This window comes from Narcine bancroftii, chromosome 7 (assembly GCF_036971445.1).
Source record: "Narcine bancroftii isolate sNarBan1 chromosome 7, sNarBan1.hap1, whole genome shotgun sequence".
NCBI lineage: Eukaryota > Metazoa > Chordata > Chondrichthyes > Torpediniformes > Narcinidae > Narcine > Narcine bancroftii.
The window spans coordinates 23,071,805-23,087,363 of record NC_091475.1 but is presented as its reverse complement, the minus strand read 5'-3'; the positions used below and the strand labels follow the sequence as shown (position 1 = coordinate 23,087,363).

General features: G+C 43.8%; 1 protein-coding gene across 29 annotated transcripts in view; it reads left to right on the top strand.

The window, feature by feature from the left end:
- The window catches only part of robo2 (roundabout, axon guidance receptor, homolog 2 (Drosophila)), a 1,057,280-nt gene that overhangs the window by 600,877 nt on the left and 440,844 nt on the right, over nucleotides 1-15,559 (top strand). For all 29 annotated transcript variants that reach the window (XM_069889083.1, XM_069889099.1, XM_069889096.1 and 26 more), the window contains one exon: nucleotides 10,610-10,936. In XM_069889083.1, coding sequence (XP_069745184.1) covers nucleotides 10,610-10,936 — 327 coding nt within the window. The remainder of the gene's footprint in view (nucleotides 1-10,609; nucleotides 10,937-15,559) is intronic.

Below are 15,559 nucleotides of genomic sequence, written 5' to 3'. Positions count from 1 at the left end.
ACACTCAGCAGTCAAATTCCTGTGATGAGAAGGATGCCATCAACAGAGGATGGGTCTGTGGAATTTAGAAGACTGAGGTGACTTCATTCAAGCATGTAAAATGCGAAGGAGACTTGACAGGGTAGATTTTGAGATGGTCACACTAATGGAATAGCCACAAACAATAGGACACAGCAATATAAATAACATTTAAAGATACTGTAACTGGGTAGAAATTTCTTCTGTACACTTTTGAGTTGAGTGGAGTCACAACAACAAGCTTGCACACAATGTCAGCAAAACTGATTGTAGACTTAAGGAGAAACACAAACCAGTCCACATTGAGGGGTCAGAGTGGAAATGGTTAAAAACTTCAAATTTCTGGGTGTCAACATCTCTGAGAACCTGTTCTGGGGCTTCCATGTTGATGCAATCATGAAGAAGGCTCGCCAGCGGTTATACCTTGTGAGGACTTTAAGGAGACTTGGTCTATCACCAAAGACTCTTGCAAATTTCTACAGGTGTGCCATGGAGAGCATTCTGACTGGCTACATCACTGACTGGTATGGAGGTGCCAATGCACAGGACAGGAAAAAAGTACAAAGGGTTGTGAACTCAGCCAGCGCCATTCACAGGCATCAATCTTCACTCCATCTAGGACATCGACAAGAGGCAGTGTCTCAAGAAAGCAGCCTCTCACCTCAAGAACCATCACCACTCAGGCCATGCCCTCTTCACACTGCTACCATCAGGAAGAAGGTACAGGACCCTGAAGACAAGCAGCAATGGTACAGAAACAGCTTCTTCCCTTCAGCTATCAGATTTTTGAATGGACAATAAACCACAGAAAACTTGCTCCCTTTCTCTTCTTTTACACTATTTGTAATGCTGAATCAAAACAATAAATGTCATGACACATTCATGAGAATAAATACTGATTCTGATTGCAATCCTCCATCCCCATGGGCAATGAAGGTAAAATCATTGATTATTTAAGGTTCGAGATAGACAAAAGTTGATGGTTCTTGAGGATTATGGGTAAACAGGCACAGAAACACCCAGCATAGATCAGCTGTGATCACGTTGAACCTTGGGACAATTTTGAAGGCCTGCATGTGGCCTCCTGCTCCTATCTTGTGATGTGGTCTTGGCAGAGGACAACGCTGTGACAAGGTCCACTTCATCCCCGGATTTGCAGCGCCAAATTGGAAAAGGTTTTAGTATTTTTTTGGAAAGTCTGTGATGAATGAATTATCTGATTTCTAGTGATTAAAACAATTCCTCTTTGTTACTGCACCTCTTTGAACCAAACTCCAGCTATTTTCGCTCTGCTTCACTTGAATGACTCATGTGCTTTTGTCACATTGGCAGGGATAGCAGCCACATCTGATGGCCCCTTAATGAACAAGCAATGTTGTTGAGCCTAAAGCATTGGAAGGTGATACTTAGCAGATCAGGCCAGAAGAAACACTTCAATCAGTCCAATCCCCACTTGAATTCCCACAGCCTTGCAATTTTCTCTTTAAATTGAATTCAAGTCATTAAATATATCTGGAATTAAAAGGTTCTTTTGTTTATGTTGACCATGGAATTGTTGGATTGACCTAGAACCCTGTCTGAGCCACCAATGTCTCTCAGAGAAGGAAATCCACTGGCCAATCACAAGAATGTGGTTGATTTTTCATTGAATCCTCTGTGCAGAGAGGCTGCTGGGCACAGACAAAAACATGCTAGAAATGCCAGCAACACTCCACATCCTGTGAGCTCATACACTTCCACTCAGCCTCTTGGAGGTAAAGCTCGTTGATTCAAGTTGCTGAGAAGGGGAATGGAGAGTTCTGGGAACAGGTTGGGAGGTCAAGTTGTTTATTTTCATCTGATTGTACAAGTACAACCCGACAAAACAGTGTTATCCAGTCCTCGGTGCAAAACATGCAGACACACAACCAGACGTAACACACATATACAGGACAAGTATTTCAACTACACAAATAAATCTTGTTTCATGAATATGAGAGTCTCAGATGGTTAGTGTGAGCAGTTCCTTTGGTCATTCAGCGTTCTCACTGGGAGATGAAGCTGAGTCCACAGCCAGATTAGCTGTGATCTTATTGAATAATGGAGCAGGCTCAATGGGCCAGATGGCCAATTCCTGCTCCTCTTTCTGATGTTCTTATGAGATTAAAATTTGTTTTGTAACACATCTTGACAACATTGGCCGGATTGAGAGACTTGGATGGAAGGGTTGGTGTTGACTTTGTGTGGGAGATTTGGCAGTGATGATCTTTGACTGGTGTTTGAGGTGAGGGCCTTTTTTCCCAGGGTGTCTCCATAAGATCCTGACTTCAACAAGCTTGGGTTGTGGCTTCAGGTGTCTGGAGCCAGCCAAAGCAACCTCCAGTACATTTCATCCATTCACAATGAAATAAAACCTCCACAACACAATGTTAATCTTCCAGTTATGAGGGGAGGTTGGACAAACTTGGGTAGCTTTCTCTGGAGTGTTGGAGGTTGAGGAGTGAGCTGATGGGAATTTGTAAAATCCTGAAAGAAAATGATTGGGAGAACATTCTCCCAGAGTAAAAGTATCAGATGCAAATAGAGTAAAATGCAAAAATCTACAGGCACTGTGGTTGAAATATAAGCACAATGTTGCTCTATAAAGTACACTATTTGACCTGCTGAGTTTCTCCAGCATTGTGTTTTTGCATACAAGAGGACGTGCATTTTAAGGTGCGGGGAGAAAGTTCATATGAGATGTTTGGGGCATAACTTTTTAACACAGAGTAATGGGTGCTTGGAATGGGCTGTTTGGCCATCAAGAGGCATAGCTACCACATTGAGCAGCACAGCTGGCGTTGCGGTTAGCTTAACGCCATTACAGCACAAGCAATCAGGACCGGGATTTGATTCCCATCCTGTCCATTTATTTTTAAAAAGAGTTTGTACATTCTCCCCGTGTCTGCATGGATTTTCCCCAGGTGCCGGGGTTCTGGTTTCCTCCCACTGTTCAAAAACGTACCTGGGGTGTAGGTTAATTGGGTGGAAATGGGCAGCATGGGCTCATGAGCTGAAATGGCCTGTTAAGATTCGTATCAGGTTCAGGAAAAGTTGCTACCCCTCCACCAATCAGACACCTGAACAACAAACTCATACAGAGCTCATTTTAGGACTCTAACTCATTCTTTATTACGGAATATCTATTTTTGTACTTGCAGTCAATTTGTTTAGATTTATTGCTTCTTGCGTACAGTTTACAGTTAACTGATAAGTAGAAATTCTGTCTGGCCCCCAGGAAAAAGAATCTCAGGGTTGTATATGATGTTACATCTGTACTCTGACAATAGATCTGAACAATACCTAGTGCTGGAGGAACTCAACGGGTCAGGCAGCATCCGTGGAAGGCAGTAAACGGTTGATATTTTGGGCCAGAGTCCTTCATCAGGAGTTGGGGGGTGGGGGGGGGGGGAGAAGAGGGACGAAGCCTGAATAAAAGGTTGAGAGGGAGGAAGTGTGCATGCTGCAGGTGAGGGTGAATATAGGTGGGAGAGGGAGGGAGCAAGAATAAGAGAGTAATGTGTGAGGTAATAGGAGGGCCGGGGACAGGGCTGAGGAAGAAGCACTCTGATAGGAGAGGATCATGGACCAGGAGAAAAGAAAATGGGTGAAGGGCAGGTTAAAGGCGTGGGGAAGGGGAAAGAGAAAGGAAAGAAATGGGAATGGGACCAGAGGGATCATGGAAACCAGGGTGGGGAGGTTACTGGAAATCGGACTGCCAGTTGTGGTAGTGGAAGTAGATTTAACAGTAGCACCTCCGAGGCTTCTAGCTCAACGCATGAATATGCAGGGATGTAGGTCCCACGCAGGCAGAAGAGGTTTGCTTTAATCTGGCATCCTGTCCTTGCAAGCATGGTGGGCCAAAAACCCTGTTCCTGTGCTTTACTGTTGTGTTAGCAACATGTGTAAAATAAAATCAGGGTGCTGTTGCCAGTCACATAACCATCACTGCCTCGTTCTTTGAGCATTGTTGGCTGTTTGATTTGATGACATCTGCTCTTAATGCTTGCCGAGAAAATTCCTTCCAGATGGGGCCTTGAGAGTTAAATGATTGAAAGATGGTAGGTTGCGATACAAACCGGATTAGAGGAAGTTAGCTCAATGCAAATTGAATGCAGTTGTAATGGTTCCTACCATTGCATCACCACCCTACAATGCAAGAGTTGCTCAGTTTTAAGAAGCGTTACAAAGGGAGAGTGTTTTAGGGAGAGAGATGCGCTCTGCTGAAGGAGCCCAGCAGGCCTAACAGCATCAGTGGGAGAGAAAACGTGGACTATCAAACACCGATGATTCTTTCTCTCCCATTGACGCTGCTTGACCCACTGAGTTCCTCAAGCAGATTGTGTTTTGCTCCAGATTCCTACGTTCGTGGTTTCTTGGGGGCCTCCAGGTGGGGGAATGAATGTTTGAGTTATGAGTGCAGGCCAGTGATTCAACCACTGCCTGATGTGTCCACTGACAGAAAAATTGATGTCCTCGGCAAGTGATTGCATCATGCTTCCGTGTAGGTGGAATGGACCTTGGTTGTGTCAGGTTTAAACCAAACTGCAAGTCATTAGGAAGGGAAATGGGATGTTGTCCTTTGTCGCTGGAGGGATTGAATTTATAGCAGGGAGGTTATGCTGCAACTGAACAGGGTACTGGTGAGGCCACATCTGGAGTACTGTGAGTAGTTCTGGTCTCCTTACTTGAGGAAGGTGGCAGTGCAGAGGGTTCACCAGGTTGATTCCAGGGATGGGGGGGGGGGGTTAGCCTATGAGGAGAGATTGAGTTATCTGGGACTGTACTTGCTGGAATTCAGGAGATTTAGAGGGGATCTTACAAAAATATCAAATTATGGAATAGTTAGGATGGAGGCAGGAAAATTGTATCCATTGGTGGGTGAGACTAGGGGACAGAGTCTCAAGCTTCAGGGGAGTAAATTTAGGTTGGAGGTGAGAAGGAACTGATTCTCCCAAGGATGCAATAGAGTCTGCCTCATTGAATGTATTGTAGTTCAATAGTAGAGGAACTTTTGTCCAAAGACAAAGGAGGAAAAACCCAACACCCAACCCTAACCAACCAATTTTCCCCTGCAACCGCTGCAACCGTGTCTGCCTGTCCCGCATCGGACTTGTCAGCCACAAACGAGCCTGCAGCTGACGTGGACATTACCCCTCCATAAATCTTCGTCCGCGAAGCCAAGCCAAAGAAAAAAAAAGTAGAGGAACTAAGGGTTGTGAGGTAAAGATAGGTAGGTGGGGCTGAGCCCACAGCCAGATCAGCTGTGATCTTACTGAATGGCGGAGCAGGCTTGACAGGCCAGATGGCCAACTCCTGCTCCATTTTCTCAAGTCCTTAACAAAATATTGGAGCTGAGTGTTTGGCAAGGAGAGCAAGGCACGGGTTAGGACAGAGGCAGCAGGTGTTAGGGCAGCGTTGAATCCATGGAGGGATGAATGAGGGATCCGATCAAGCAACCAGGGCTGGAGTTGACAAAGGTGAAAGATGGTGAGTTGTGTTCAGCTCCAGCACTAGAACACCAGCACCACCATCAGTCCAAACCTGTGATTGTGAGTGCCGTTGTACAACCTCATTCAACAGGAATCATCAGTGATGTGCATGGGTCGCTGCTCAGAAAAGAAACAAACTATTGACAATTATCTGAAAGGGGTAAGTGTAGTGTTTCTAACTTTACTGATGACACTAAATTGAGTGGAAAAACAAATTGTGCAGAGGATACGGAGAGTCTGCAGAGAGATAAACATGTTCAGTGAGTGGGCGAGGGTCTGACAGGTGGAGAACAATCTTGGTAAATGTGAGGTTATCCACTTTGGAATGAAAATTGGAAGATCGGATTATTATTTAAATGACAAGTGATCGAAGCATGCTGCCATGCAGAAGGACCTGGGAGTGATAGTGCAGGAATCGCCAAAGGTTGGTTTGTAGGTGCAGCCGGCGATCAAGAAGGCAAATGGAATGTTGGCCTTCATTGCTAGAGGGATTGAGTTTGGGAGCAGGGAGGATCTGCTGCAACTGTGCAACGTACTGGTGAGGCTGCATCTGGAGGGCTGCATGCAGTTCCGGCCTCCTTACTTGAGGAAGGGTGTACTGGCTTTGGAGGCAGTACAGAGGAGGGTCACCAGGTTGATACAAAGGCTCAAGATTCGGGTCATAGATTTAGGATGGAGATGAGGAAGAACAGCTTTTCCCAGATGGTGGTGAATCTATGGAATCCGCTGCCCATTGAAGCAGTGGAGGTGACCTCAGTAAATGTATTTAAGACAAAGATGGATAGATTTTTACATAGTAGGGGAATTAAGGGATGTGGGGAAAAGGCAGGTAGGTGGACGTGAGCTGATCATCAGATCAGCCACGATCTCATTGAATGGTGGAGCAGGCTTGATCGGCCGGATGTTCTTTCAATGTGGAAGCTTCAGACACAATTGTGGTGTCAGGATCAATGACTCATTGTGAGAAAACTCTCATCTCTGACCATCCTGACCAAGGAAATGGAGCCACAGTTAAACAATGCCCAGCCTGGGTACTGCCGAGGGTCTGCCATATAAATCATGTTTAATATTTATAAAAAGGAAGCAGCATTTAAATGTGAGTTAAATATTAATTATTCCATTAAATTTCAGATATTTACTTAATGCAATGAGGTCTTGTTTTAATAGTTACAGCTAAAATGGCAAAAGATTGGGGGCAGAATTTATTTTTGGCCCATGATTCTCAACATCCAAAATAATAATCTAATAATGCTTGAATATTCCGAACACTTGACCTTCTGATGTCACTTGGTTCTTTCCGTAATCCCCAATTAATTAGGTTCTTTTATCCTGGAGATGAGAAATATCGAAGATCTTACCAGAAAGTACAACGTTCTGCCTGACTGGACATGCAAACAATGAGAAAGTGGAGTGAAAACACAATGCTGGAGAAACTCAGCAGTTCACACAGCATACCTTATATTAGCAAAGATAAAGATCCATAACCAATGTTTCGGGCCTGAGGCCTTCATCAAGGTGTGAGCAAAATGTAGGCAGGTGCCTGAACAAAATGGTGGTGGGGAGGGGCAAGGAGGTAATAGGTGGATAAAGACACACCAGTTAACAGGGGAAGAGAGGTGGAGGAAATGAGACACAGGGATAGGGAAGAGAGGAAGAATGAGGAGTGGGCTAGCAGAAAGCAGAGAAAGTTGATGCAAGCTGAAGGGACTCATCAGATCTTGAAGAGATTTTTATGGATTCTGCTAACCTGCTCTCCTTTCCCCTCCCCTTCCCTTCCCCTTTCAAGCTCTCCTCCCTCCTTCCCTCTCTATTCACCCAGCCATCCCTCCTCCCCTTGCTTGCTGCTGTCCCCTCCTTCCCTTCTCCACCTATTACCTCCTGCCTTTGTGACCAAGCCTCCTCCTTCCCCTTTTGTTCAGGCACTTGCCAACATTTTGCTCATACCTTGATGAAGGGCTCAAGCTTGAAACATTGGTTATGTACCTTTGTCTTTGCTACACACTATCTGACCTGCTGAGTTTCTCCAGCATTGTGTTTTTACTCATCGGGTCTTGACCCATTTGCCTGTGTTCGGCCCATATCACTTTGAACCTCTCCTATTCACGTACCTCTTTAAGTATCTTTTAAATTCAAAATCAGAATCAGGATTTATTGTCATGAGTTTTTCCCGAAATTCCTTGTTCTGCAGCAGCTTCAAAGTGCAAACATTCATCTTAAATAAATAAAAATTGTGCAAGAAAAAGCCAAAATAAGTCAGTGTCTGGGTTTATTTTTCATTCAGGAATTAATTCAATTATTTGGATTATTTTGAGAATTGATGAAAACTATATGGGTCAATAACTGCTTTCTCTGCTGCAAGGTACTAGGGGAAATGTATTGCCTTAATTTAGTCATACAGTGTGGTGACAGGCCCTTCCAGCCCACTAGCCTGGGCCACCTACTGTCCCTTGTACATCTTTGGAGGATGCAAGGGAATCGGAGCAGTCACGGGGAGAAGGTACAAACTCCTTACGAGAGGTGCTGGAGTTGAACCAGAGTTGCTGCCGCTGTAATGGCATGAACCGAGCCACCCAGTTGCTGAGTCATTTCAGAAATGAGTTAGATGTTGACCTTGGAGACTGCTCTGGGGTTAGATTTCAGATTTATTGTCAGAATATGTGACATCACATACAACCCTGAGATCCTTTTAATTAGTAGTGTGGAAAAAAAACTGTACACAACGTACACAAATCAAAAAATGTAAAGGAACCGTGCAATACGGAGAGAACGTTTAAAAAAATTCAATGAAGTAAGCGTTATTAAATGAGTCCCTGATTGAGTTTGTTGTGGAGGAGTCTGATGGTGGAGGGGGAGCAGCTGTTCCTGAACCTGGTGATGTGAGTCTTGTGGCACCTCGACCTCTTTCAAGATGGCTGCAGCGAAAACCAAGCGGGTGCTGGGGTGAAGGTAACTATTTGTTCTCCTCGACAATAGACTTACGAGTTTTTGTTGACATAAATCAGGTAATTTCAAGGTCACTATTACCAGTACTGGCGTGTCATTCTAGGTACAGTTATTTGACTGTAAATTCCACAACAGTTGTCGTGGATTTGAACTTATTCCAGAATCATTGCTCGGAGCCTTTGATATTAATTGAAATTGAACCTGTAACTTTACATTTGATGCTACAATGGATTAGAGGGTGATGGCCATGAGATGGCAGGTGTTGGTGACTAGATATGGCTTACACAATGGGAGGGAGTCCTCCTGCCCTTCCCATCCACGACATCTACCTCCTTTGTATTCACCCTGATCCTGACGTCTATCCGCACTTTTGCCAAGAAGCCCCTTGTACAGAAGGGAAGACCTGCCATTTTGGGAAATCTGAACCATAGAACTTAATGAGTGACTTAATAGAGGTTGTCAAGATTATGAGAGGCAGAGATAGATCAGTAGATAGCACCGTTTTTTCCCCACAGAGTGACAGCAGCAAACACCAGAGGACATTTGTACAAAGGAAGACATCTTCAGCCAGAGGGCAGTAAGTCTGTGGAATTTGTTGCCACAGGCGATTGTAGGGGGCCAAGTCATTGGGTGTATTTAAGGCAGAGATTGATAGGTTCTTGATTTGCCATGGCATCAAAGTTTGAGGAGAAGGCCGGGCAGTGGGACTAAGTGGGAAAATGGATCAGCTCATGATTGAATGGTGGTGCAGACTATTTCTTCTGGTCTAAAGCAGTGGTTTTCAAACTTTTTCTTCCCACTCACATACCACTTTAAATTATCTCTATGCCATAGGTGCTCTATGATTAGTAAGGGATTGCTTAAGGTGGTATATGAGTGGAAAGAAAAAGTTTGAAAACCACTGGTCCAAAGTGAGGAGAGGAAATTTAGGGGAAATGTCAAGGGCAAGTATTTTTACAAGAGAGTAGTGGGTGCCTGGAATGTGTTGTCAGGGGTGGTGGTTGAGGCTGGTACATTAGGGAGATTCAAAAGACTCTGAGGCACTTAGATGTAAGAAAAGTAGAGGATTATGAGGTCAGGAAGGTTTAATTTTTTGAGTAGATTTGCATAGATCGGCATTTCATTGTGGTCAGAAGGGCCTATACTGCGTTGTAATGTTCTAACCATAGAACACTACGTACAGAAACAGGCCTTTCAGCTCTTCTAGTCTGTACTGAACTATTTTTCCAACTAGTCCCACTAATCTACACCCAGACCAAACCCCTACTTACCCTTCCCATTCATGCACCTGTCCACATTTTGCTTGCCCATCAAAATTCTGCCTTCATTTATCAATTCAGCATTCAACTAGCAGCTCATTCCATACACCCAACCACCCTGAAGTCAGAAGAGAAAAATTTGGAGAAAGTGGGGCAGCAGCAGTGAACAGCGAAACGGTGGAAGTTTATGGTCCTCATTATGTGACATTCGAATTGACTTCAGCTAATCACTGTGGGCAGCAGCATGAATATAAATTGATGAATTTACTGATCTTTTGTCAATGGGAAGGTGGGTGCCAGCTGTGACATGGAGTACCTAGGGTCATACAGCACAGAAAGAGACCATTCAGCCCATCATGTTCTGCTGACCATTGCACTTGCTGAAATGGCAAGAGGGTAATTTTTAAATTTACACATACAGCACAGTAACAGGCCCTTTTGCCCCACGAGCCCGTGCTGCCCAATTAACCTACAGCCCGGGTACATTTTGAACAGTGGGAGGAAACCAGAGACCCCACCCGCCCCGGGAAAAGCCACACAGACACTCCTTACAGATAGCGCGGGATTCGAACCCAAGTCCCAGTCCTGGTGCTGTAACAATGTTGCACTAACTGCTTCTCTAACCATGCTGCCCCCTGAGTGGTTTGGCATGAGTTTTCCATCCATGCTGAACAAGTTGGCATTCTGAACCCATCCCATCAGCGTGCATTAGGTCCTTCCAAACCCTTGTCCATAAATCTTTTGAATGCTATAATTGTACCCACTTCTGCAGTTTTCCCTAGCAGCTCATTTCAGATCGTAATACTTTGCTCACACCTCTGTAATTCTGCTGTCGTGTTTGCATCATAACTAAATGTACTCTTTCCCCCTTGTCCTCAGGGTCCCGTCTGCGTCAGGAAGACTTCCCGCCGCGGATTGCGGAGCACCCCTCCGACCTAATTGTCTCCAAGGGGGAGCCGGCCACGCTGAACTGCAAGGCAGAGGGGAGGCCCAGCCCCACCATCGAGTGGTACAAGGACGGGGAGCGGGTGGAGACGGACAGGGACGACACCCGCTCCCACCGTATGTTGCTGCCCAGTGGCTCCTTGTTCTTCCTGCGCATCGTCCACGGCCGCAGGAGCAAGCCGGATGAGGGCAGCTACGTCTGCGTGGCCAGGAACTACCTGGGGGAGGCCGTCAGCCACAATGCCTCGCTGGAGGTGGCCTGTGAGTACCTTCCCAATTTTTGATGTATTCCGCACGGTTAGAACTCCAAATTGATGACTTTGCATGTTGCCTGCTTCTAGTGCATCAGTTTGTTTTGAATGTTGGAGGGGTTCCCCAGGCCTCTTCATGCTACCATCATACTTGGAGGCTTGTGGACTCAGCCAACCTCTTGTGAAACTTCTCCTCGCTCGTCTTCCTTTGGCTGCATTGTAGATATTGGCGGAAATTCCCTGGAATGAGTCCTTATCGCAGAGCAAGTCAATATTTGTGCAGGTCCCTGGGCAGTTTGCCTAGGTTTCATGAACTTCTTTGGGAGTATATTGCACAGAGGATTCCGGGTCTCTTGATCCAAGTCTGGATGCACAGGAGTTTCTGGAATTGTGCCTGTGTTTACTTGATCTCTGTGTTTGTTTCTACTCTTAAAGGAGTCGTGGGAATCCGCCTGCACTTACAGGGGTCCCTTTGCATTTGGGTCACCTGTATCTTCAGGGCCTTTGAATTTTGTCTTTATTGAAAGGGATTTCTTGCTGAATGTTGTATTCACAGTCTTCTCTGGATGATATCTGTACATACAATAGTTCAAATGGTGTTTGTACATACAACTTTTATTAGAGTGCATCTATACATAGTGATTCTTGGAGTGTTGTTTACAAATAGAGTGATTTTAGTGATTTTAGCGTGTTGCCTATACATACATTGCTTCTGGCGATGTTGTCTGTACATACATCTGTACATTGGTTCTAGCTGTGTGAACTGGTGTGTGCACATTGTTTCTTGGAGTACATCTGTGCATTGGTTCTTCGGGGTATTTCCAGATGGGTGTCTGCTTAGACAGGTTCTGAGGGTATATCTGTTTGTACAGTGACTCAAACTGCCCGTCTGCATGCACAATGGTTTGAGAGACCTGTGTTTGTGAGAGAGAATGCATTGCAGGGGCACAGAGAAATAAGGACAAGGGGAATGGGATTGTTGAGATTGTTCCCCTGGGAGCCAGAATAGAACTGACGGTCCAAATGGCCTCATTCTTTGTTACAAAAGAACAAGATAAATTAAAAGAATTGTTTTACATCAACCTAACAAAAAGTAAACTACTTTACTTTACTACTCTATGTTAGTGTACTGTATGTTAGATAGAACAACAGCAATATGTTTGTATTCCAGAAGTCCCTGACATGGAGATCATCCAGCTGAAATCACTTTACAAGATGCTATTTCTTGGATTGTATATCATTTCCACATATCACCACAATGGTCAGATTCCAAAATCAACAAAAGAAATTCCAAATGAAATAATGAAAATAAAACACAACCAAACCACAGATTCAATGAACATAAAAAATAATTAATGAGTATTTAATTAATTCGAAGTGAATGTATCCAAGTCCTCTGATTCCAAATTACTTTTAATTTAGAAATTTTTAATTGATATTTTATTAATATGCTTTGTTACGCTGCCAGGTGGCTTTGTTAACAGCATCAAATATAAATCTCATTGCTGGATCTCTGTCAGATTACTGTGGGTCTGTCAGTGTGAGTGACTGACGATGCTTCCTGTGAGTTTTCTCTCAGTGAGATATTCAAAAGTTTCCCATTATTTCAGAACACAGTCTATTAATACTTATTTTAGAAAAAAAAAAGAATTAGAATGTGCTTACATTAAATTGCTACATGTATCACAGAAAATTTAATCTGCGCTGTCTCATTTCAAACTAGATCTTCAAGTTACGCGTGTGAAATCTTTATTTCAGGATATAAATTCATGTTTCAAATTTATTGTCAGTCAAGTCCTAACCTGTTTAACCTTTCCCTGTATCTCAGTTCCCTTCAGGGGAAAGTTAAGCAGGTTAGGACTTTATTCCCAGGAGCATAGAACAATGAGGGGAGATTGAATAGAAGTTTTTAAAATTGAGGGGGATAGACAGAGTAAATGTAGATGGGCTTTTTCCACTGAAGGAGGGTGAGATACAAACCAGAGAACGTGGGTGAAGAGTGAAAGGGGAAAACTTTAGGGGGAACAAGAAGGGGGAACTTCTTCACACAGAGAGTGGTGGGGGTGTGGAATGAGCTGCCAGCTGAGGTTGTGAATGCGGGCTCAATTTTAACAATTAAGAAGAATTTGGATAGGTACATGGACGGGGGAGATATGGAGGGATATGAACTGGATGCAAGTCAGTGGGACTAGGCAGAAAAATGGTTCAGGACTGCTCTGCTGAAATGTTCTAAGTTTGAAAGGGTGGATGGGACAGAGATAATGTTCTTTCTGCTGTACTCTCCTTCATCCTCGGCTGGTATGAATAGGGTCACAGTCGTAAAAGTTCATCGACACAAAGAGTGGAGGATCACTGAAATTGTCTCCCCAAGGATGCAGTGGAATCGCAGTTCCTGAGTGTGATCAGCTATTGATCACAAAAATCACCATAAAATGTTCCTTTCGTGTACTGTATGTTAGATAGAACCCATGCTTCAAGTGTTTTCAAGCATACAACTTCAACCATACAAAACCATCACGCACCACATATCATTCAAAATTCATTTTCTGCTTTCACACTTGGACGTCTTCCCTGCTGATCCTCATGAAGTCAGTGACAAACATGGTGAAAGGTTTCGCCAGGACATTGCAACCATGGAAAAGTGGTATCAGGGCAACTCGAATCCATCAACGCTGGCCGACGATTGTTGGACACTGACATGAGAGGCATCAGATGCTGAGTACGAATGAAAATCAGCAGCTAAACATTTTTAGGTCAGTTGATCTAATGCAATGTGCCAGCATCGTTCTGCAATTAAACATGCTACATTCAATTACATTTATTTAATTTTTCTCCAACATCCTACATGATACAGCAAATCTGAAATTATCTTTGTGTTTAGCTTGAAGTTGTCTATCATAATTGCTTAGCAGACCTTTTGGAAAAAAAACTGGTTATAATTGTACAGTTGAGGCATAGATTTTATTCAACAGTTGTCAGGCTCTTGAACATCCCCATATTCCCTCACCCTCATAAACTACTCCAGGACCACTCCTAAAATGTTACTTTATTTTTCTTGCACAAACTATAGGTGTGAATACTTAGTTATCTGTTCTATCATATTTTTTTTTCTGTCTTGCCATTTGTGTGAATTGAATACACATTGTTGTGGTTGGCATATTTTATGTACCTGTGTGGATTCAGCAGGTAAGAATTTTGCTGCATCTGTACACCGTACTTGTGCATATGACAATAAATTTCCATTTAACATTGAAGCAGCTCAAAATGTGCGGAGATGATGTTTCGCCCGGATGGGGTTTCTAGGACCAGGGATCGCAGTCTTAGAATAAAGGACTGGTCATTCAGGAGTGTAAGGGCAAGAAATTTCTTCATGCAGAGCGTGGTGAATTCTCTGCCCCCAAAAGGGCTGATGACGTTCAGTCGCTGCAGATGTTTGTAAGAACACAAGAAATGGAAGCAAGAGAAGGCCATTTGGTCCATCATGCCTGCTCCATAATTGAGATCTTGGCTAATCTAGCTTTGGACTCAGCTCCACCCACCTGCCTTTTCCCCATATCCCTTAGTTCCCCAACAATGCAAACAGCAATCTAACTGCATCTTAAATGTATTTGCTACTTGCCAACTCTCTGCCTTCTATTGGTAAACTAATCCTCTATCCATGCTAATACCTCTCTTCCCCCCTCCCCCCCCCATGTCCATACTTCCTTCTCTTAAGGAAAAGTCTTCTATGTCGCACCTCATTGAACACCATATGAAAAAACAAGCATACAATGTTGATCTGTTCCCCTCTACCCATTCTGCTTGAGAGAGATTGATGTACTTTGGAAATTCAGGCAAGCAAAGGAAATGGGGAAATGGATAGCTCAAAGATTAGACAATGAGTAGGTAAAAGATCAGACAAGAAACATGGAGTTTTACAGCATGGAAAAAAGGTTATTTGGATCATGTCAGCATGGATAGGTGGGGCTGAATAGCCTGCTTCTGTGCTGTAAAACTCCATGACTTGTGTTTCTCCTCTAGAGACATGCCACACAGGCAAAACATCATCTCAGGTAGGCAACTTGGCCTTTTGTCCTTGCTGAGTTGCTACTAAAGTGCCAAGGTGTCTACTTGAGCTAGCCTCATTTGCCTGCATTTATCCCTTATCCCTCTCAACCTTTCTGATCCATAAACCTGTTCAAATGTCTTTTAACCGTTGTATTGTCCCTGTCTCTACCACTTCATCTGGCAGTTCATAAAGAAAAAAATTGTCCTTCCGATTCTTTTAAATTTCCCTTTCTCTCACCTGAAATCTATGACCTTCCGTTTTAGATTCTCCTACCGTAGGAAAAAGATTCCAACCATTCACCTGATCTATTCCCTTCGTGGTTTTATAAACCTCTAAATGATTATCCCTCCACCCCCTATGTTCTAGGTGGGAAAAAAATCTTTCCAACCTTACCTCTGTTACTCCTGATTAATGTAATTTTATTTGGTTATGCCGGTTTTCTCCACCTGGTCAACACCTTCCCTGCTCCCCTTCCCATCCCACTCACCAGCATACAAGCTCATTAAATGGACAAATTTCCTCTGGGACTCAGAGCTTCTTGAGCAAGGAAGTGAAGATTATATTTCCAATAATTATGGGGAGAGA